General features: G+C 38.5%; 1 protein-coding gene across 5 annotated transcripts in view; it reads right to left on the bottom strand.

Annotated features, from left to right (window-relative positions):
- Positions 1 to 6,028: 6,028 nt before the first annotated feature.
- Positions 6,029 to 22,291, bottom strand: part of OSBPL6 (oxysterol binding protein like 6) — a 211,985-nt gene continuing 195,722 nt past the window's right edge. For all 5 annotated transcript variants that reach the window (XM_025404426.1, XM_025404428.1, XM_025404431.1 and 2 more), the window contains 8 exons: positions 21,619 to 21,756; positions 20,207 to 20,270; positions 18,370 to 18,448; positions 16,337 to 16,481; positions 14,277 to 14,421; positions 12,960 to 13,086; positions 10,988 to 11,110; positions 6,029 to 9,978 (listed from right to left, as the gene is read on the bottom strand). In XM_025404426.1, coding sequence (XP_025260211.1) covers positions 9,870 to 9,978; positions 10,988 to 11,110; positions 12,960 to 13,086; positions 14,277 to 14,421; positions 16,337 to 16,481; positions 18,370 to 18,448; positions 20,207 to 20,270; positions 21,619 to 21,756 — 930 coding nt within the window. In that variant the 3' untranslated portion in view covers positions 6,029 to 9,869. The remainder of the gene's footprint in view (positions 9,979 to 10,987; positions 11,111 to 12,959; positions 13,087 to 14,276; positions 14,422 to 16,336; positions 16,482 to 18,369; positions 18,449 to 20,206; positions 20,271 to 21,618; positions 21,757 to 22,291) is intronic.

Below are 22,291 nucleotides of genomic sequence, written 5' to 3'. Positions count from 1 at the left end.
GTGGTGGGCGCCTGTGGTCCCAGCTACTCCGGAGGCTGAGGCGGGAGAATGGCGTGGACCCGGGGGGCGGAGCTTGTAGCGAGCTGAGATCCGGCCACTGCACTCCAGCCTGGGCGACAGAGCGAGACTCTGTCTCAAAAAAAAAAAAAGGAAGAGAGATCAGCCTGTTACTGTGTCTATATAGAAAGAAGTAGACATAAGAGACTCCATTTGGTTCTGTATTTGCGATGCTGTTAATCTGTGACCCTACCCCCAACCTTGTCCTTGCAAGAGACATGTGCTGTGGTGACTCAAGGTTTAATGGATTTTGGGCTGTGCAGGATATGTCTTTGTTAAACAAGTGCCTGAAGGCAGCTTGCTGGTTAAAAATCCTGCCCGTCCCTGGGCAATAGAACATCTCCGTGTAAAACCCAATTGTATGCTCTGTTTACTGAGATAGGAGAAAACCGCCTTATGGCATAAGGTGGGACTTGCTGGTGGGACTTGCTGGAGCAATGCTGCTAAAAGGTTTATGGAGATGTTTGCATATGCATATCAAGGCACAGCATTTTCCTTTGAACTTACTCAGGTCACAGAGATCTTTATCCATATGTCTTACTGCTAATTTTCTCCCTAAAATGATCCTATTGTCTTGCCACTCCCTTATCTTTAAGATGGTAAAGATAATTATCAATAAATACTAAGGGAACTCAGAGACCGGTGCCGGCGTGGGTCCTCTGTATGCTGAGCGCCGGTCCCCTGGGCCCACTTTTTCTTTCTCTATACTTTGTCTCCGTGTCTCATTTCTTTTGTCAAGTCTCTCGTTCCACCTAACAAGAAACGCCCACAGGTGTGGAGGGGTAGGCCACCCCTTCAGAAGGGTAAAGTACTAAGCTGTTACATTTGGGAAGTTTACTCTTGGTAAACTTTAAAAATGATGGACAATTTCAGGAATAAGTAGGAAATACTGAACTTTCATTATTTATACCTTAGAGTACTTGTTATATGGATGACCTCATTAAGAGACTTGAGAGCTTCCTGGTAGAGATTTGTTTTTGTAGGTTTCACTTCCTTCCAATCCAACAAACCCATTGTTTTAAAGAGAAAACAGCCCAGTTAGCATGTTAGCAGAGGCTGTGCCGTTGAAGCAGGCTGGTCTTCAGGCAGACAGCCTTCCACATTGCACAGCTGCCTGGCCACACAGCTGCCAGACTGGTCGTGCAGTTGAGTCAGGCCAACCCACACCCTTCGATGGTCATCCCTTGCCATCTGATGGCTTTCCAAGTCAACAAACTGTTGTCACATATTCAGTTGTGTTTATCCCATTGTATCCTCCAATTCTGTACTTAGCAAGCTAAAACCAAACCAAGAAACTACTACCTACAACCAGCAATAGTTTAATGTAACTGGGGCTATATGTACTTTGATAAGAGATTAATTCTCTGGCATGATTTTATAATTGAGCAGGAAAACTGACTTAAGGCAACTGTGATTATATAATCACAAACTATGCAAATGAAAGTTTCATCTATTATGTCTATTTTCAATTTGCTTCCCAGTTACTTAAGTATATATGGCAAAGGGGGGGGGGGACATTTCTTTGTCATTTCAAGTGTTTAGCATTTTCTCAATCTTCTTCTCTCGCCACCTCCCCCTTCCCTCTAAGCTGAGAACTTCTGGTGCATACACGAGGAGACAAGACTGACTTCTTTGTGTGTTCTTGCCAGCCACATCAAAGTTTCTCCTCAATAGAGCCCTAGGAACTTATCTCTAGGATGTGATATTACAAGGTCCTCACAGTTCTGTGATTGGACAGTGTCCGGATAGGCTGGGTACCAGCCCATAAATGCACCACAGTGGGGCCAGGCTGTTGAAAGGCCTCAGAGCATGTGAGTTTATCACATTCCAGCAGGACTGAAATAGGTTGACTACTAATGTTTGTTTTACAAAAAACTGATTTTGGGATTCCAGTTAAACAAACAGTTGGTACGTTGTTTTGACACTCTGAAAATATTTCTTCCTCTACTTCTTTTGAAGAAATTGGAGACTTGGAGATTAAGGCTGATAAATCATCTACTTATAATACGTGTACAGATTACAAACTAAACATATTGTCATTGTTTTATTGAAAGTGTTTTCACCACTGACAGATAGAAAATACCCCCCATGAAATCTCTCTTCCCAAAGGGAGAATTATTGAATGAATGTAAACGAATCCCTAGAACTTTCCCAAGAGACCAAGACGGAAGAAACTCTCATCTGAGTGATTGTGAGTTTCCTGCAGACTTCATGAACTACCGCTTTTCTCCCATAATCTAGAAACATGGGAAACTGAAGGCAACTCTAAGTCTTTTTTTGTTTATTTATTATTATTATTTTTTTGAGATGGAGTCTTGCTGTGTCTCCCAGGCTGGAGTTGCAGTGGTGTGATCCTGGCTCACTGAAACCTCTGCCTCTTGGGTTCAAGTGATTCTCCTGCCTCAGCCTCCCAAGTAGCTGGGATTACAGGCATGCACCACCACGCCCAGCTAATTTTTGCATTTTTAGTAGACGGGGTTTCACCGTGTTGTCCAGGCTGGTCTCAAACTCCTGACCTCAGATCATCCGCCCGCCTTGGCCTCCTGAAGTGCTGGGATTACAGGCGTGAGCCACGGCGCCCAGCCTTAAGTCTTTCAATATTCCAGAAAATTCAGTTCAAAATTCAGGAAAAGAATATATGTTTTAGTATTTGATTTGAAAACACATGAAGAAGACCTGGAAATATAGTCAGATATTAAGTACTCAAGCTTTATATCCTATTTGAAGTCTCTTGCTTCGAACAGATAAAAATATTTAGCAAATTTAGTAATTTTTGTAAAATTAGTAATGTGGAAAAGTCATCAGGACATACTGTACACAAAAAAAATCTCTTTATATAATTTATTTAAAATAAATTATTGAGTTTCCTGTGCTGTTACAAATGTAACATTCTCATATACAACATTCACTGAAGAGGCACAATTCTTATTTTGAGGTGGCACAGATTAGACAAATTTTTCAGCGAATAATTCCTCTTTCATTAGGAAATTTAACCACAAGCTGTATTTTTGTAGAAAGTTGCTTGAAATTCTATTCCTAATAAAATTTTTCTGTCTCAAAATGACCGTATGCAAGCGAACAGTACATGACTACTGTCTTCATATCTTCTAATATAAGCAGAGTAATTTCACAGTGGAGTTTTTTCCAACAGAAATTTAAAAAATATATTATTTTCAGGAAGAAGCTGACCTGGATTAAGAATGTCCTGCTAGACCTTGTTAAGAAATTGTCAAGTAGGTGACCAAGAGTGTGCTTTGCCACAGGATTTCCCTGCAGGCTTCCCTACCAGTCAGGACCTCATCAGTCAATTGAAACACTCCCCTTAGAAACATAGACAAAGCCTAAGAGGGAATGGAAGGTGAGGTGGGGGTACTGATTCTTGGCTGAAGAGTAAACTTCTGGTTATCTGGCTGGTTAGAATGCCTCCAGGAATGTATTTTTATGTTCTCCGGCTTAGCACAATTCTTGCCTTTTAGGTTTCAGAGTTCTGTCCTCCCCACTCTTTATCTCCATATTACAGTGCTGGCATTGGGACAGAAGTCAAGAAAATGACAAAGTGGCAAAGCAAGTCACAGGTCACTGAGCTGTAATTAGTTTTTGTTTTTTTTTTTTTTTTTTTTTTTTTTTTTTTTTNTTGGAGGGAAAGTCAGGAAATCAGCCTGTAAACAAATATCCAAGATGATTTCGTGGCCCACCTGGGATCTATCATATGCCCCCAAGAAACAAGATGCCTGCCCCAGTTAGAGAACTTAGTTTTCCCCCCAGATTCCATTTCTCTTGTATTCATTCTTGCCTTGTTTCTTCATTAGCATTCATGTTAATCGTTCTGTATGTGATCTTGTCTGGAAAGTTTTCTACTTTTGAGCAAACTTTTAGGCTCTGGATATAAGGAATAAGGCTTTTAGGCTTAGGATATAAGGAATAAGCTTTCAACTTGCACAACTGCCAGTAAGTTCACTTCCATTTCCATTGCTTTTCCAAAACTAGGTTTAGTAACTTTGTTTCCAGATGGGGAGTGAGGATATTAGGAGATATTGGAAAAGCAGCTGGGAGTTTCAAATGTTCGTGACACAAAAGTGGGGTTGGGGTTGGGGGATGATAAATAAATCAGCATAGGCTATTTCCCTGGTCATCATCATCATCATATCATTTCAAGAGCAGTCATTCTGGATCCCAACGGTTTTGTCAGTGAGTTTTTCATTACACACACCAGAGAAAAACACTTCCCAGGGTTTCCTCAGTGCCACCACCAAGTGGTGTTACATCACCAGATGTGTTAGCATTATTTTGGACTCCTAAAGCATGGAAATTAATCCATTAATTTACTTGGACATTTTGATATTAAAAATAAATTATTGTTTTCTAAGCATTTCAAATCTAAATTAAAAAAAATTTTTTTTTTCATTTTTTTGGGGAAAATCTAAAATTTGTTCCGGGCTACCAGAACTAGAACTTAATGGGATTCTTTTTCTTACAACATGTTACTACTTGATGGCGGATACTGGGGTAATGGAAGGGGAGGGTGCATATGCACGTGGCCTTCTAGAAAAATCCCATATGCAATAAATATAAGAAAATATGCTAACTTTTAAAAATAACAAAAGCAGATCAATGGTTGCCTCAGGATGGAGGATGCGGAAGGATTACAATGGGGCAGGGGAAACTTTTGGGGGTGATAGATATGTTCACTATTTTGATTATGTCAAGGGTATATACATACATCAAACTGTATCAAGTACTGTTCAAATATGTGAAGTGTATTATATGTCAGTTATACCTTAATCAAACTTTAAAAAGAACTTACTTGAGCCCAGGCGCGGTTGCTCACACCTGTAATCCCAGCAATTTGGAAGGCTGAGGCAGTGGAACACTTGAGGTCAGGCGTTTGAGACCGGCCTGGCCAACATGGCAAAACCGCCGTCTCTACCTAAAATACAAAAATCAGCCAGGTGTGGTGGCACATGCCTGTAATCCCAGCTACTCAGAAGGCTAAGGCATGAGAATCTCCTGAACCTGGGAGGCGGAGGCTGCAGTGAGCCGAGATCACGCCATTGCACTCCAGCCTGGATGACACAGCACTCAAGATGGTCTCAGGAAAAAAAAAAAAAAAAAAAAAAAGTACAGCAATATCAATAAAATTAACAAAAAACTTGAAAGGACAAAAAAATTCTAGCAACAATTTTATTAAAAAACTAAATAGATGAGAATTAAGGGAAAGTGGGTGTCTTAGACAAAAGAAGTAATAGTTCTAGCATGCTCTCTCGTTAACAGTATTAAGAAGTTCAATTGCTCACCTTATGAATTAAAAGTGTTAGAAGAAACAGGTGGAACACAAATAAGATGATACTTTGCTTTATGAAAACTTAATATTCCTCTCTCTACAATTCCCCTCACTTCTATTTGGGAGGAAGGAATGGCTAGAAAAAAAAATTGCAGAAAATAAGAACATTTTTGGTTTTTTTTTCTACCAATTTGGATATACCAAAGTAACTAATAAAATGTATTTATGGAGTAATATGGTAATATGCAATCCATGAAAAATTTATAGTATTAACTAGGAGGCTAACTGAAGTGGTTTTCAATATTGAATGTCTCTGAAACTGTACATAAATACTGTGCATTTTACAAACAATGACATAGTGCAAAAGAACATATATGTGTACCTATGCCTTTCACTATGTTAGGAGCAAGGCTGGGGAAAATGAACTAAATCAGATATTGTTCTGGAAAACAAAAGGATGCATATGACAGGTAAGTTCTTCTCCACTTGAGTTATCTGTAAGCTGCCTTAATTATGATGCCTCATTTGCTTAAGATGTTGGCCAAGCTAGTTCATCACAACAATTTTTAAAGACCTCCTTCTTTAGATCTCATTTTGGAAGTATTAAAGCTAAGTCTTTCTTAGATAATCTGCCATCTTCTTTAAAAGCAAAAGCTACAAAAAAGGTCTTTCAATTCAATAACAAATATATGCTCTTACAATTATGTATTAAACAAAGGTTTAGTTTAACAGAATGATTATGCAATGTACAGTTTAAACGTATCAATTTTACAAACAAAATTCAATTAGGACTTACAGGATCAAATTCTACTCTGGATAGCAGTATTTCTAAATAACTGGGAAGCTTTTGGGGAAAAAAAAACCCAAACACTTTAATCTTAACTCCATTTATACATTTCTTTCCATCTTTCCCCAAAAGAACATTTCTAGAGCACAAAATAGATTCATAATTGTTTAATTAGATACATTTTATATATCCTGAACATAATGGCTCCCATAGAAATAAACTAATATTTTGTACACAAATTTTATTTCCTGTGCCACATTCATAGTATACCGGGCCAAGTGCAAACATTACATCCCCTGGTGTGAGCAGAGCTCTGCTCCCACAAACACCTCATTATCTAGGATGACAGAGAACAAGATTAGACAAGATGGATAATTAAAATCCACAAGGTAATAACAAAAATGTACTTTATGATTATAAACTCTTCTCCAGCTACAGCTGTAACCAGTACTAAACAAAACAGTTTAATCAGGTTTTCCTCCCTAAATCCAGCCCCCATGCCACTGCTCCTTGGGGCAGGATCTAATAATTGATTAGTGGGGTCGCTGAAAGGCCTGGGGCCACAATAATCTAGAGGAAAAGGTTTAGAAAATTGACACCCTGGCATCTCATATATTGAAAATCCCTTGGTTTCTCTTGCCCAGAAAATTGCATTTGTTTCCCACATATAGTTGATATGTACCATTAAGTTATCTTAAAAAAGGTTTATTTTTACAAGTGCCTGAAAATTATGGAGTAGGTATTTTTAAAATAATCCATGAAAAACAATGACTTAAGAAACACAATAAAATAACAGCAAAAGAGAGTAAATCTGCACCCTGGGTGGCAGCACATGGAATCGATGAGCTTCTGGTCGGCCTCTACCAGTGCTGGTGTGTGCCATTGATCTGCTCAGTCTAGTCAAGTCCTCAGAATCATCATCACTTATTACTGCTCTCCTTAATGGCCATCTCCAATGAGATGAAGCAGCTTATGAATAAACCATGGGAGAAGTATACAGGCATATTATGTCCTCCTCTATCCTAGATCCTTTTAGGAAAAAACAGAAAGTAGGCCTGCAATAAAAAGGTTTGTATAACATCCTAAGGAATAAATCAGGTCTTCTTAAGAGAATGATCTAATATTCTACTCTTCTGCTATTCAGTCTTGACAGCCCAAATACTATGTAGATGAAAATTCCAATAGAGTAAGTCTCATAATTTTATAACCACCATGTCAATAAAAAGTAAAAAAGGGATGAGGCCGTCGCACCAATGAGTATTCCACAGGAGATATGGTATTAGTGACTTGGGTATTATAGGAATAGTAACTAAAACTTAACTGAACACTTGAATTGGAATAATCAGAATATCTGAATCCCAAAAGAGATTCTAAATCTGAGATATTATCAAATGTAGTGATTTTAATTGACATTTTTCTCATTCTTATCTTGAAGTCCTCATCAGAGTGTCAGGCTACCTCTGATCCACATTCACTCACCTGATTTGTACCATGACCTTACTGACTGGTAAAGATCCTTTCTACTATTTTTTCTTTTTTGTAATTATAACCCAAATTGCTAAGTACAGTCATTGCTTCCTTGATGGGTCCTGGGTCCTCTTCCAGCTGCCTGATACCACATCTGATGGTCAGCTGATGCCTCCCTTCATCTCTGCTTGTAAAAACCTTTACTTTGCAGGATTATTTTCTTATGTTTAGGCTATTTTGAGACTGTTCAGGGAAGTGCTAGTAAGTACAGACCAGAACCACTTTAAATAGTATTTAAAGCTTTATCAACCATAGGAGAACAGACTTCCGTGAGGAAGTCAATAGGATTCTTATTAAAATTAACGACATATATCTCAGGACGCAGATAAAAGAACATCAAGATGAATGAGCAGAAAAAGAATCAATACCAAGGGGAAGATTTTACTGCCGCAGGGCAAGCCACCTATGGATTTAAAATGGGAATGAGAGGAATAGAGAAGGTATTGTTGAAGCAGAATGCTTAGATCTGGTGATGGATTCGAAAATTTACCTGAGAATGAAATTCCATTCTAAGCTAATGCAAACTGTAAACATAACATCAAAACTCAGATGCAAGGGATGAGTTTTGGATAACTAGAAGATTGCGCCATCTAGTGGAAACGTTAGCGTTTTCCCTTATGCTCTCAGCAGTTTTTCATTTGATGGTGTATTAGCCATTATTAGGAATGCTTTGCTGAGGAGAAATAGCATTAAAATCAACACCTCATAATAAAATGTAAAGTGTCTGTAACTGTATCAGAGTTTTAAATAACACTTAAATTCTAATGGTAAGAATCTAAGAATAAACATCTAAGAATAAAATATATGTAATTTTATAATTCCCTAGGAAAATCTCTGAGGAGATTCTTTTTAAAAAACATACAGGCATTTATATAGTCATCTACGTGAAGAAACTTAGGAATACTGTTGCAAGTTTTCTGCAAAAGCCTCTGCATATTAGTGGAGGAAAAACAAATCCTAAAGTAAGCAAAACACACTTCTGCTTTCCTGCTTTGGGATGGATACATTCCTTAGCTTAAGTTTCATATCTCTGCCAATAGCAAGGTAAATGCTTAATATGTGGTCATGTACCATATGGAATCACTTGATGAAAATTTGAAATATGATTTTGCATAGAATTCATTTAAACAATGCAAATAAGCTACTAGCATTCTTGCTTCTGTTCTCAGTGGAATTCGACTAGTGCCAGTGGAGTGGGCATGGGATTCAGACATGGATTACATGGTGCTTCACTCAAAAACAGTTACATTTATAGTACTACTAAGCCCACACAGGAATTCCATATGCTTTTTGTTTTTAAGGTTTTAACACTGATGACAAATGTCCAAATCAAAGACAGATTTTTCCAAATAATAGGGCACACTGTGAGGTTAGGTGGAAGAGGGATGGTTTATTTTCTGGACGCAGGACAGGAAATTAACGAGCAACGTAAATACAGAGATCTACTTAGCACACCTTTTCCTTCTTTCCCTTCAGACATACGATATGGTAACTGACTTATCAAAGTAAAGCATATGTTGTTCACTTTTAAAAAACCCATTTAAGTTAGTCTCATAATTGTTCTGATTGAGAAAGTGAATCATGCCATGATTCAAAAAAGTCTGTTCTTCACATAAACCTATGAGCACACATTTAAAAAATGATTTATTGTACATCTTTGCATTTCTTAAGGCATGAACAATGGCATACAGATGGAACAGGTTCTGAGAAGCATCACATCTTTTTCAACAAGGCCAGCACAATCACGCCACATCAAACAAACACACTTGAAGCCTGCACTGACTGACTGCTTGTGGCCCAGGAGTCCTGCGATAGGGGATGGTGCTTCCAGACAGTGGAACAATCCTCTGGTTTCTATGTTGTTGTTAACTTTCTCGATCAGCTTTAAGCACCAGTTACCATTTGTTTTTCTTTACAAACTCGTCAGACTTTGGATTTTATATTCTGCTCCTTTTATTCTGCTTTCCAAGGATGGTGTGGATTTTTTTTTTTTTTTTTTTTTTTAAGGAATATGGTTGCAGCAAAACAGAAAGGATCCGAAAGTGGTTAGGGGCTTTGTCTAATGCACTTCTGAAAGTCCATTATAAAGATGAATAGAAAAGCAAATGGTAGGTTTTCAGTGGACCCAGAAACCACACATAGCTATAAGAAACATAATTGTGCATAGTTATTTATTCATTCAGAATGTGATATGTTGGCTAGCTCTACATTCCCAGTCTACCAAAGAACAGGGCTGTCTACTTTGCTAAACCCAGGGTCCTTTCGAAGCTCCCAGTAGGTGTCGTTAGAAACCCAGGCTTCTCTTTGATTGGCATCAATAACTTTTCTGTGAAAATATAAACATCAACATTAGTCACAAATCACATCAAGGTAACCTTATAACTGGACCCTCTCCTGTAGATTAGACATGAACATACAAGCAGTGTTTTGTAAGCCAGTTAGTGTCTTATCTGCTCACTACTGATGATGTGACTCTTTTTGACCAGAAGTGAAGTCATTTTTGTTGTTAAATGTGTGAAATGGAAGTAGGTAGGGCCAGGGGGAGAGGAACTGAGGGCAGGAACAAATTACCTCCTGGCAGGGGTAGAAAGTAAATAGCCCCCAACAAAGCATATACAAATACTGTAACTTCAGGCCCTAGACCCACAAGAATGATTTCTCCTTCACTAAAAGTATGCAATATCAGTAGCTCTAAGAGCCCCTGCCAGGCCCATGTCCAAGGAGCACACTTTAGAAATCTGAAGGGCAAGGCTGCGTTTCTACCCCAAGGCAGTCATAAGAGGACAAGTCTAAAGGAGATAAGGTTACCCTGAACTTTTTGTCCTGGCTCTGGAGGGCAACAGATGGATTTGGAAACCTCAGATTAATCTGTGTGATGTATATATAATCCTGCAAATAATCCTGTAATAATCACCTACTATCATACCACAGCGAGACCAAATCTAAGCACACACAAGCTTTGTGTGATAGAAATAAAATCAAATCCTAATAAAGCCAGGATGATTTTGTGGGCAGTGGGGTCTGGTTCAGTCTCTGGCTAAGGGAGTAGGAATCAGTTTCCACCATTCTCAAGAGTGCGGCTGAAGGACAAAGAGCCTTCTGGGTGGGAAGCTCACTCTTTTCTGCTGCCCATGAAAAGAGAAGAGCTGTAGAAAAAATTTCTTTTTATAGTTACTAACTTCTCATAAGTGCAAAATCGATTCAATATTTTCACTGCCAAAAGCAAAGATACCAAAATCCATTTACCCATTTTATTTTCATTTAACTGGAGTTTCTCATTGCCTGTGGCAACCATTTGCAAAACATGAACTTGCTATGGGAGCTAACCAACTTACTTAAAAAATTTTGGTATATGTTCAAGATTGTTTTCTTCCATATATCGTCTCCGAGATCTCTGGAGTTCCTCTACTCTTTGCTTCTCTGACGCTGCAGCTTCTAAATTTCCTTCTTCCAAAAATCTAAGCAGAAAGCAGTTGATATTTTAACACATTATCCTCTCTTCTGGGGAAAAAAACCTCATTTGCACAAAATTGTTTTCTAATTGTTATGAACATAAATTACTGCACAGTAACACTCTGGCGATGTCTCCTCGCCTTTGCCCCAGGCCACATTTCCCCTGTCCATCAATTTACATACTTTTCTTTCTTTCTTTCTTTTTTGAGACGGAGTCTTGCTCTGTCGCCAGGCTGGAATGCAGTGGTGTGATCTCAGCTGACTACAACCTCTGCCTCCCGGGATTTACATATTTTCTACATACATGAACTGAATTATTATAATCAGCAATATCAGTGAAAGGTGGGTGGTTTGGCCTTGAAGACTTTTTTATGCTGTCTAGGGTTCTATAACTTGAGATTTTCAGGACGACTGCAGAGTCCAGGGGGAGAAGAGCATGAAGTCACAGCCATGTTCCTTTTCTATATTATCAGAAAGCTTTTGCTAAAAGGCCATAGAATGGAGGATGGTAACTGGCTATTCTCCATCTATTTGGAGAACAGGCAGAGAAAGAAGGAGCTTTCCTGTTTTACTGGAGAGTGTAAAACTGATGAGACAAGAAAAGGTAATGGGGAAAATTATAAAAGGCCACAGAATGGGAAATGAATAGTAAATGAAATTCAGAAAAGGAATACTGAAATAGAATTGAGGAGGAAAAAGCAGACTGAATGGTGACTTACAAATGCTTACATTTCAAAATGAAAGCAAAGAACAGGAATATAATATGGTATACATTGTACAGGAAGTTTATTAATAAATTTGAATGTTAAATAGTGAGACAGCATGTTCTAGAGAGAGGGGAAAATATAAGAGAATTAAATAGTAGAACATTCAAAACTGAGAGCATTTTGGCAGATGGCAGATAAAGCCACAAATACATGGGAAACAGAAAATTGATCTTGAGTGGAATTTGTATGGCATATAGAATTTTTGGGAAAAGTAAAATGAATTACATAGGAATGAACATCATGAGTTCAGAACTACATAAGAATAAAAAACTAAGAATTAGAAGGTATTAAAGGTACTGTATTTTGAGTATATCTCATACTCTGTGGGATCAAAACCACATTGGGCAAATTGCAGACTTGCACTCAAAGCATTTCTGGGTGCCCCTGTAACTTATCCTATTATTCTTCAGTTTAAAAGATACTCCATGTTAGAGAATTATAGAAGTAAAAAGGTCAAAAACACTGGGTGAGGATTGATTATATATTTAAGAAAGAGTTCACAAATTTGCAGACCTTTGGTAAATTTCAGGAGGAGGGAGAAACTTTCTGTTAAAAAAGCATCTCTGTTATCTTACCTTCTGTGGGGAACTATGTGCTGAGATAATCTGTTATGATCATTCTATGAATACTGCTTTTCCTAGCATAGAAAACTCAAATATTGAATAAGGGAATGAAGAAAGGATTGAATACAAATACATGATGGTAGTAAAAATAAGTCACAATGACCTCTAAAGCCCCATGCCATAATAGTCTGCTTTTTTTTTTTTTTTGGCCAGGGTCTCTCTGTTGCCCTGGCTGCAGTACAATGGTACAGTCATGGCTCACTGTGGCCTCAATATCCCAGGCTCAAGCGATCCTCCCACCTCAGACTCCCTAGTAGCTGGGACTTTAGGCATGTACCACCACACCCAGCTAATTTTTAATTTTTTTTTTTAAATATAGGGTCTCACTACATTGCCCAGGCTGGTCTTGAATTCCTGACCTCAAGTGATCTTCCCTCCTCAGCCTTCTAAAAGTGCTGGGATTATAGGCGTGAGCCACTGCACCCAGCCATAGTCTGCATGTTAAATACCACTGCCATCCTCACCTTTGATCTGGCCGGAACCGGGCGTCTGTTGGTGGAAGGAGATCTTTTAGTACTGGATCTAACTCATTGAGCTCAATAGCAAACCTTGTGAAGCCATAATACAGCTCATAGTTGGTTGGCATGGAACCTGGAAAGAGGCCAATGAACCACTGTGAGAGGGAAAGGTTTATGGAACGGAAGAAGCTGACTTACCCCGGTGCTTAATACCCCACACTAACACCAAATTTGTAGTCATAAACACAAGATTATAAATTTTTTCAAGTGAATTAAATTGGTGACATTCCTAGGTAGGAAACTTTGTGTTGATGATCAGAATTGACGGATTTGTATATTTAATACAATCCTGTCTTTCAAACAAAACTGCACACACAGTAGTCTTCATTAGCTAAACTACTCCATATTTCTCTTGAATATTCAATTGGTTAACTAAATATTATGGCAATTAACTCCGAACATTAAGAGTTCACCAGAAACACTTGTTTGCTTCCTTTTAGAAAATAAAAATATGAAGATCTAAATTAATTTTTTTTGCCACTTTTTAACCGAACTTGAAGGCAGGATCTTTGTGTGTCTTGCTCATTGATGTATCCCAAGCTCCTGGAATAAAGCCTGACACACAGCCAGCACTCAATAAACAGTTGAGGAATGAATAAACTAGCCACTCTACTAGCAGGAAATTTAAATACTCATTGATGACTCTCAGGAAACTAACAACTAATTTTAGTTAGGGATTAACTAACAAAATTCCAATGACAATAACTGTTATGTGGGTACTTGTTCCATTTATACTTGATATTCAGTTATATGCTAATGTGTTATCAGAACTCTTTTGATGCCTTTTATCAAATGTCAACATACTGCCACCTCTTGAGGCTCAAGTGAAAAGATCACTTATTCTGGTGAGTTGTTGAATTTGTGGATTATAAATGTTTGTAGTCTTTGTTTTATTAAAGCAGAGAATAAATAACATGAGTAAGAATTTAAGTTTGTATACTTCGATTATCTAAAGTCCTTAATAAATATACCTAGCTTTTCAAATGTAGGCGTTACACTTTGAGCAATTTTTCATGAAGCCCAATCTCTGACTGAATGTCAGAGATTTGGCCTACATTTTTTATTATGAAATATCAAATATTGGGGCTTATGTATAACTTATATTTTAAGTATGAATGTAACTATAATTGCCATAAGCATCTGCATTTTTAATCTCACTCTTAAAGGAGACATAATATGAGTTGCATAGAATGACCAGATATTCCCTTCCTGTCTGTTGTCCATGGCACCCTCCTGTTGGCAGAACACTCAGGCCACTCTCACCTGGTCTCCAAATGCACTTTGCAGAGGGGGCCACACCACAGTAGAGTCCTTCATGCCACTTTCCAAACAGCCGGTGCACCACCTTCCCCTCCTGATCTATCACCACCCCCTGTATTTCATTCATGTTAGAATTCCAATAATTCACCTGGAAAAACCAAACGCCAATTGTGACATTTGATGGCTTTAATAACACAATTCCCTATATTTTCCATATAGAAAAATTTCTTAGCCTTAAAGTCCCTTATTCAAACCATTTTCAGAAATACAGAAATCTCAAAATGTTTTATATGGAGGGCTGGCTTTCTAAGAGTTAGCTTAACTTTCCAGAAAGGGATGGTCTCTATTCCATGCATAACATGGTAGCATATCACAGAGAAGGCTCAGTTTCTATCCTAAGAACCCAATATTAATTTCTAGGCTAGCAATTTTTTTCCCTCTTGTTTTGAATTTTCCTCTTGCTCATGGATTTTAACAAATTTCAATTGGCCATGCGGCAGAAATTGTTTGTGAAATAATTTTCATAGTATCTATAAATGGCCAAATTTTATCAGGAGGATCCTCATGTGGCCCTTCCAGTCATACTCCTTCCCAAGGGATAAGAAGTCTATGGCAGTTTGCCTACTTGGACCCCATGATCCCCCTTCCAGATCAGGCCCCAAGTATACAGGACCCTAGAATCCCTTGTCCAAGTAGCTCCAAGCTTATTCCACAGCTGGCAAGGCCCTTTTCCTTGGATTCATGCACCCAAGGGCAGACCACCCACCAGCGTGTGCACATTTAGGTCTGAGGGGTGGCCAAGGGTGGCTGTTTGTGGGGGTGTGAACAGAGCTTAGATGTGTGGGCTGGACTGCCTATATATGTGTGTATGAGGCCCCTTGCAGTGAAAACAGAGCCAGAGGTGGGAAGAAAGCAGGGAAGGCCGTGGGCCAGGACTGGCTGTCCTACATCGCCAGGGTTACAGTACAGCGTTCTGAAGGGTGCAACCTGGCCTCACAGGCTTTGTTATAAAAAGTGTATTTGTCAAGGCAAAGAAATAGAGCATATTCTATTTGATAGTGTACGGGCTTGATTTACATATTTTAGTTAATTATACAGGTCTGCAAGTGTTAGAGACGGGACTGCACTGCAGCTTCTCATAGCCTACAAAGCCAAATGTACATATTTACATCACCGAGCCACAGCACATAGGGATCTTGGCTCTTCAGTTCTAGGTACCTTATGAGTCTCTAAGAAAAAAGGTAATGACCAACATTTTGGGCTAAAATAAAGGTATTCAATTGAAATAAACATAACCTTCCAACATGGCTTAAAAGGATTTAACTGAGAAAAGAAAATATTAGAGTCTCAAGACTCCATTATGTTACCTGTCTACCATATTAGAATGGGATCATGAATTGAACAGGTAAGGTAGCTGGGTGGGGTTTCCGTACCATGTTGAATTCAGTAGCACATCCAAACAAACATGGCAGTGATACTGAATGTTCCACTTCAGACCAGAGAAACTGAGGGAAAATGGCGCTTTTTGGGCATTTCTATTCCAAAATTTTCTTGTTAACAAGGCTAACGTTTCTGGTTGAACTTATTTGAATTATAACAGCAGCAGGGTTAGATAAGCATGTAGTGACTGGTGGTGATCATCTACATGACTACATCAAGTGTCTGCAGAAAATGACAACATTATAATGAGTTCCCGAAAATCAGATCACTTGAACACATAATCAAGCAGGAAGAGAAACAGAAATATAAACTAGAAGATTTATAGTCAAGAAGTGTTTTCTGGAATTTTATTTAGTGAACAACTGACTGGCTACTTCAAAAGAAAATTCTTTAAAAAGAAATGTGTTTTTTTCTGTTTTAGATGGTGCCTTTTTTGACCTCCATATGTTCAGAAACTTGCATGCCTTGAAAAACTCTATCAGTTGGTTCTGCTCTCTTATCTAAAACGTCCGTAAGGACCAATGATACAGGACAAATTCACTTGCTGCTATTTAAGGTGATTATTTCTTCTTTAAGAAGCGTTTTATACTCATTTTCCTTTACTGTTGTATGATAGTATTTACCTTGACAAATGTGAGTTTGCAAATGCAAACACTGCTTTTGGTATTTCTGATGGTTACTTCTCCATAATGTTCTATCCATCTTCTTCCACTGAGGATGTTGTGTATGCAAGTGGTGACTTTATTCCACACATAGTAATCTCCGTACCTAGTGAAGAATGTAACATTGATGAAAAACAACGAAGGTCACAAATACATATAACTGTTTCTACTAATGAGGATATTCTTTGGCCAAAGCTTTCTTTTCCCTGATTTTCCTCTCATTTTTGTCTTGAAATTCCCTCTGTGGTCATAAGTATTTACGATGTGGTTAATTCACTTAAGGAATATTTAAATACTTTCTATGGGCCAGGTGCTAAAGCTACAAAGTGGAACAGAGCCTGTTTCCTGCTTTTCTGGGGACAAAAGTATGGGAGGGTAGATGGATATGCAAACAAATACTGAAAATGTGCACATCATCGGAACACAGAAGGAAGAGTTTTTGGTCCTTCAATCTGCCTGGAACGTGGGATGAGTGTCAAGGAAGATACCTTAGAAGAGGCTGGGTTTGGTGTAAGCACGGATGGCTGGTAGGAGGGCACCATGGGCTGGGGAAGGTAGGAGGGCACTATGGGCTGGGGAAAGCATCCACAAAGCCACAAAGGTCAGAAGAGCACAAGGCATCCAAGCCTGTGAATGCTGTGCTCCAGGTGAATGCGGGTGGCAGGACACAAGGAAGGAAAGGTGTGATGAGGCCGAGCCGGGAAGGTCTGCACGGACCTACCAAGGAGTCTGGATTTACCCTGCAGGCAATGGGCCACCGCTGGATTCCAGGTAGGAGGTAGGCACCATAGAGTGTGCACTGAAGAAAGATCACTCTGGGAACACTATTTCGTACTCCAGGTTTAAGACCTCAGATGTGAATAATTATTCGGGAAAAGACTGAGGAGCATACTAAGATGGCACAAATCTAATACAAATTCTGGGGAGCAAGGTTACAGAATTTCTGCTAAGGAATGAAATGATAATAGTTTCAAATCACATTTAAGTTTGTATATTACATATATTTTCAAATGAAATGTCACATCAACATAGAAAAGATGCTTCTAAGTTTCTGCAAAGTTTATGAATTGGTATGATGTAGACACCATATATACCTAGGAAAACTCTCTTCCTTCTTTCTTTTTTTTTTTTTTTTGAGATGGAGTCTTGCTCTGTCGCCCAGGCTAGAGTGCAGTGGCACAATCTCAGCTCACTGCAACCTCCGCCTCCCAGGTTCAAACAATTCTCCTGCCTCAGCCTCTCGAGTAGCTGGGATTACAGGCGCATGCCACCACACCCATCTAATTTTTTGTATATTTAGTAGAGATGGGGTTTCACCATGTTAGCCAGGACGGTCTTGATCTCCTGACCTCGTGATCCGCCCACTCAACCTCCCAAAGTGCTGGGATTACAGGCGTGAGCCACCGTGCCCGGCCTACACGTTCACATATTTAAAGTTTATTTTGTGGTCCTAGGAATATCTCCCTCTCTTCACCTTCTTCCATATCCAATTCATCTGGAAATTCTGTCATTGAAATAGATAAAACCGAAGAAACAAGCCCTTGGCCTCAATAAAAATTCCAATTAATTTCAAAATATTTAGAGGCTGGTATCCCTAGAACACAACCATAAAAGAATTTCATCACTCTTCTTTGATAAAATATTCCCTGGATCTAAGATTAACTCAAAAGTGAAACCGAATTGTATAGCAAAGAATAGCTAAACAGGAGAACCTTTTATATAAAATCAAACTAGCATGACGACTGGGTCATGGGAGGTACCTGGTGGTATTGACTGAAGAATGCAGGATGTGAAGAAATAGACAGGAAGCTTTGCTACATATGCTTAAGTTCTCATTTGTTTTTGTGGGAGTCTATTCTCAAAACTTTGGCAAAGGTAACAGAAGCCTTGGGTATATGGAGAAATAAACCCTTACCATCTTCTAGAGTTTAAAATACCCATTTATGATTTAGAAAAGCAGACAAAAGGCCAGAAGGGAGGTGTGAGTCACCTACTTTGGAAGCGTGACATTCAGTGTTCCCACAGGCAGGATTTCCATCGACTTCCCCCAGAACTTGTTTTTCCATCTGATATCTAAATGACATAGGCAGAGGACAAGAAAGACATACCCTATATCTAATCACTTCTTCTGTAAAAATTAACTTTTGTATTACACTTTACAAAAAACCTTTGGAATGACAACTGATTCTATATTGTTGATTTAGTATGATAAGTGCCTGAAAATGGTCCAAGGTGAAAATATTAACTGTGCACCAAAAAACAAACAAACAAACAAACAAACAAAACCCACTATCTATGTTTCTCTGTAATATATGCTCTTTATTTGTTTTCAACTAACAGAGCTGGAAGAAGCCTGGAACAATGTGTGTGGTGTGTGTGTGGGTGTATATTCACATTATACATACAAACATAGACTCTACTGTGCTTTAATGTCCAGACAGCAATAAATGTTGTTATAAGTTTTAACTAAGTGGCAAAAATAGTTAACAAATATATCGAGCATAAGATGTATACTAAAAGTAATTGCAGTTTAGCAATACAATTAATTTATATATACATCTCCTTCCATATCAAAGACATATAATTTGGGATTACAGTTAAAAAAAATCTCTAAATACAGATAAAATAAAATTTACAAAATAAGATTTATGAGAGAGTGGGATTAACTTAAGGAATGTGTTTATACTGGTTTTTAAGATGTAGGCCAGGGCCCAGCACTTTACCTCACATGATGGCTTTACGTTTTACGTGTGGAAACTTGGATTTATTTGTGCATTTGTGATAACCACCTGGTTCCGTTTTGATGAACTAAGGGAATTTCGTGCCATCTCCACAAAATGCCTGATTCTTGGTGATGACCAAGAAATGATCAAATATTTATATGTATTGCAAAAATAAATCATAAAATAAAGAAATAAATGATATTTTATTATTTATTCATAATATAAATAAATATTAATTGATATTATATTAATATATTAAATTATCATATATTATTATTTATTAATATTATTAATAAATATTTATTAATAAAATATTTTGTTATTTTAAAATAATAAATAAAATCATAAAATAAATAAAATATTTATTTTTGCAATAAATCATAAAAATAAATTTATGATTTATTTTTGCAATAGAGTACAGTTATAGTGTTCTATCATTTTTATGTGTTTTCAGGTTAAGAAAATGCTCATGAGAAAAGTCATTCTGTGAGTAATGAAGCACCCTTCTAAACATGAAGGAACTATTTACACTTAATGTTCACATTTAAGTAAATATTCTTTTCTTTGTAAAGGAGTTTAGAAACTTTTTTGTATTAGGCAAGCTTGTAACATTCTGACTTAACTAATGAGTAAAGACTTCAATCCAAACTCTTAAGCCCCAGTGAGTTAAAGGCCAGGAATTACTGTAATGTTTGCATATCTCTTTCGATTATGACCATTGATGATGTGTCATAGAGTCTTCCTTCAGAATTAAAATGTCTTTGCACACCCCCAAAAACCAAGAAGGCAGCAGATGGAACCTCCATGTTACAGATGCAGACAATGAGGCACATGAGATAAGGTCGTGGCTCTGCACCGGCACAGTCCGCATGGAGCTCTGCTATTCCATACGGCATTGCTTCCAAGATAAGCAGTCTTATCTCCTAGCTGAAACTGTTTCATGTTGAAACCAGGAATTTCGATTTCTCAAACTGAGCTCTGCACCAATTACCAACATTCGCTGAGTTCCAAAGGTAGAAATCTAAACTGAATACAATGTCCCTTTGGAAGCCAGACGTTTTTTCATAGGCTCATACATTTGATTTTAAATTATAATTGAAATACAAACCTTGCCAAAACACAAAATTCTTTGATTCACAGTGACAGGCAGAAATGGGTGGATGATGGCTAACCTGGTAATTAAAAACGAAAAAGAAGGCAATATCAGTGTTAAAACTTCCACATGATCATCCATTTCTCTTACCGAATTATTCTCAAAATGTATAAGTAAATCTGTTAAGACTTCATGCTTTAAAAAACACTGAGAACTTACACAATTTAGAGGGAGATATGATGCCCATAAGTGAAGTGATTTTCTTTCCTTCCTTCCTTCCTTCCTTCCTTCCTTCCTTCCTTCCTTCCTTCCTTCCTTCCTTCCTTCCTTCCTTCCTTCCTTCCTTCCTTCCTTCCCTCCCTCCCTCCTTCCTTCCTTCCATTATACTTTAAATTCTGGGTTACATGTGCAGAACGTGCAGTTTCGTTACATAGGTATACACGTGCCACAGTGGTTTGCTGCACCCATCAACCCGTCACCTACATTAGGTATTTCTCCTAATGCTGTCCCTCCCCTTGCTCGCCACCCCCCGACAGGCCCCACTGTGTCATGTTCCCCTCCCTGTGTCCATGTGTTCTCATTGTTCAACTCCCACTTATGAGAGAGAACATGAAGTGTTTAGTTTTCTGTTCTTATGTTAGTTTTCTTAACGTGTGAAAAGAAAATAAATCTCAGGACCACCTGCTTCCCATGTTATTCCTAAAAAAGATAGCTACAAAGATTTTTTTTCTTTTTTTTTGAAAAAAGGCTGCCCCTCTCTCTCACAATTTGCCCAAAGGAAATTCTTTGTGGGCCTCAGGATCTTTACCCTAAAACAGTTCTGTTGAATTTCACCCTGGCAATGTACGTTGATAGCTTATCTTCACAGGTACGGGACAAAAGATTGACAGAACTCAGTCATCCTTCTGCTCACCTGAGACAAATGCGTATCTGATTACTTCCTCTGCCCTACTGTCTGTGTAAAAATGCAGATTCACTGAGCCAGACTGACGCATAAGTGACTCTCTCTCTACCACCCTCTCACATGTAAATTGTGTATTCAGTGAAAGGCTGATCAGAGACCCAAAAGAATGCAACCTTTCTTATCTACCTATGACCTGGAAGTCTCCATTTCCAAGTTGTCCCACCTTTCCGGACAGAATCAATGTACATCTTACATATATTGATTGATGTTGCATATCTCCCTCAAATGTTTAAACCCAACCTGTGTCCAGAACACCTTGGACACATTTCATCAGGACCCCCTGAGGCTGCGTCACAGGTGTGTCCTTAACCTTGGCAAAATAAACTTTCTAAATTGGTTGAGACCTGTCTCAGATACTTTGGATTCACAACTGGTATCATCACCCATCCCAACAGATTGTTATCAAAAGGCTGCTTTCACTACCAAACTGCCCTCTTACCTATATGAGTCCAGGGGCGCTTACCTGTTCTGAGAAAAAGCGGAATCCCTTGTCTTCTCTAATGCATTCATAGGTCTCCCCAAGGACTGGGTTGAATGGCTTACTTCCTGCTCTGAAATAGGTGGAGCAGTATCCTGAAACTGCAAATGCAGCAACGAGAACCTGTTAAAACATTGAAGAAAAGGAAATAATATAGGAGAGACGACTGCTAGGTCTGTTTGTTCCTTTTCCCTCTAGATTTTACACACCCCATGTGGATGGGTGTTGATTTGATGACAGTTGCATTTTCTATTGTCTGCACAGAATTTTTACCAACTCGTGGGGAAAAAAATAAGTAAAATTAGGTAAAACTACTAGCACGGAAACCAGCAGGCCATTGAGGTGAAGCATTCTTCACCCTTCCATCCAACATCATGAGTATCACAGAGTTCAAAGGTTCTGGAACCCAGTTTATCAGTTCTGCCACGGGCATGATCTTAGCCTCATGCGCACGAGGATTGTGTGGTTGTGGGTACTTTTCAGAGGGGACAGCACGTTTCCCGCAGCCATATGGGGTAAAGGGTGAAGTATAAACAGAAGTTATTTTCTCAGACCTAAGTTCCTGAACAGATGGGCTATCTTGACATTCAGGAAAAACTGATAAAGTGAGGCAAGGTGTGCCTGCAACCTCTAAGGAGTATAAGACCTTTACACCTTA

Source organism: Theropithecus gelada, chromosome 12, assembly GCF_003255815.1.
Source record: "Theropithecus gelada isolate Dixy chromosome 12, Tgel_1.0, whole genome shotgun sequence".
Lineage (NCBI taxonomy): Eukaryota > Metazoa > Chordata > Mammalia > Primates > Cercopithecidae > Theropithecus > Theropithecus gelada.
This window is presented reverse-complemented; position numbering and strand designations above follow the sequence as displayed.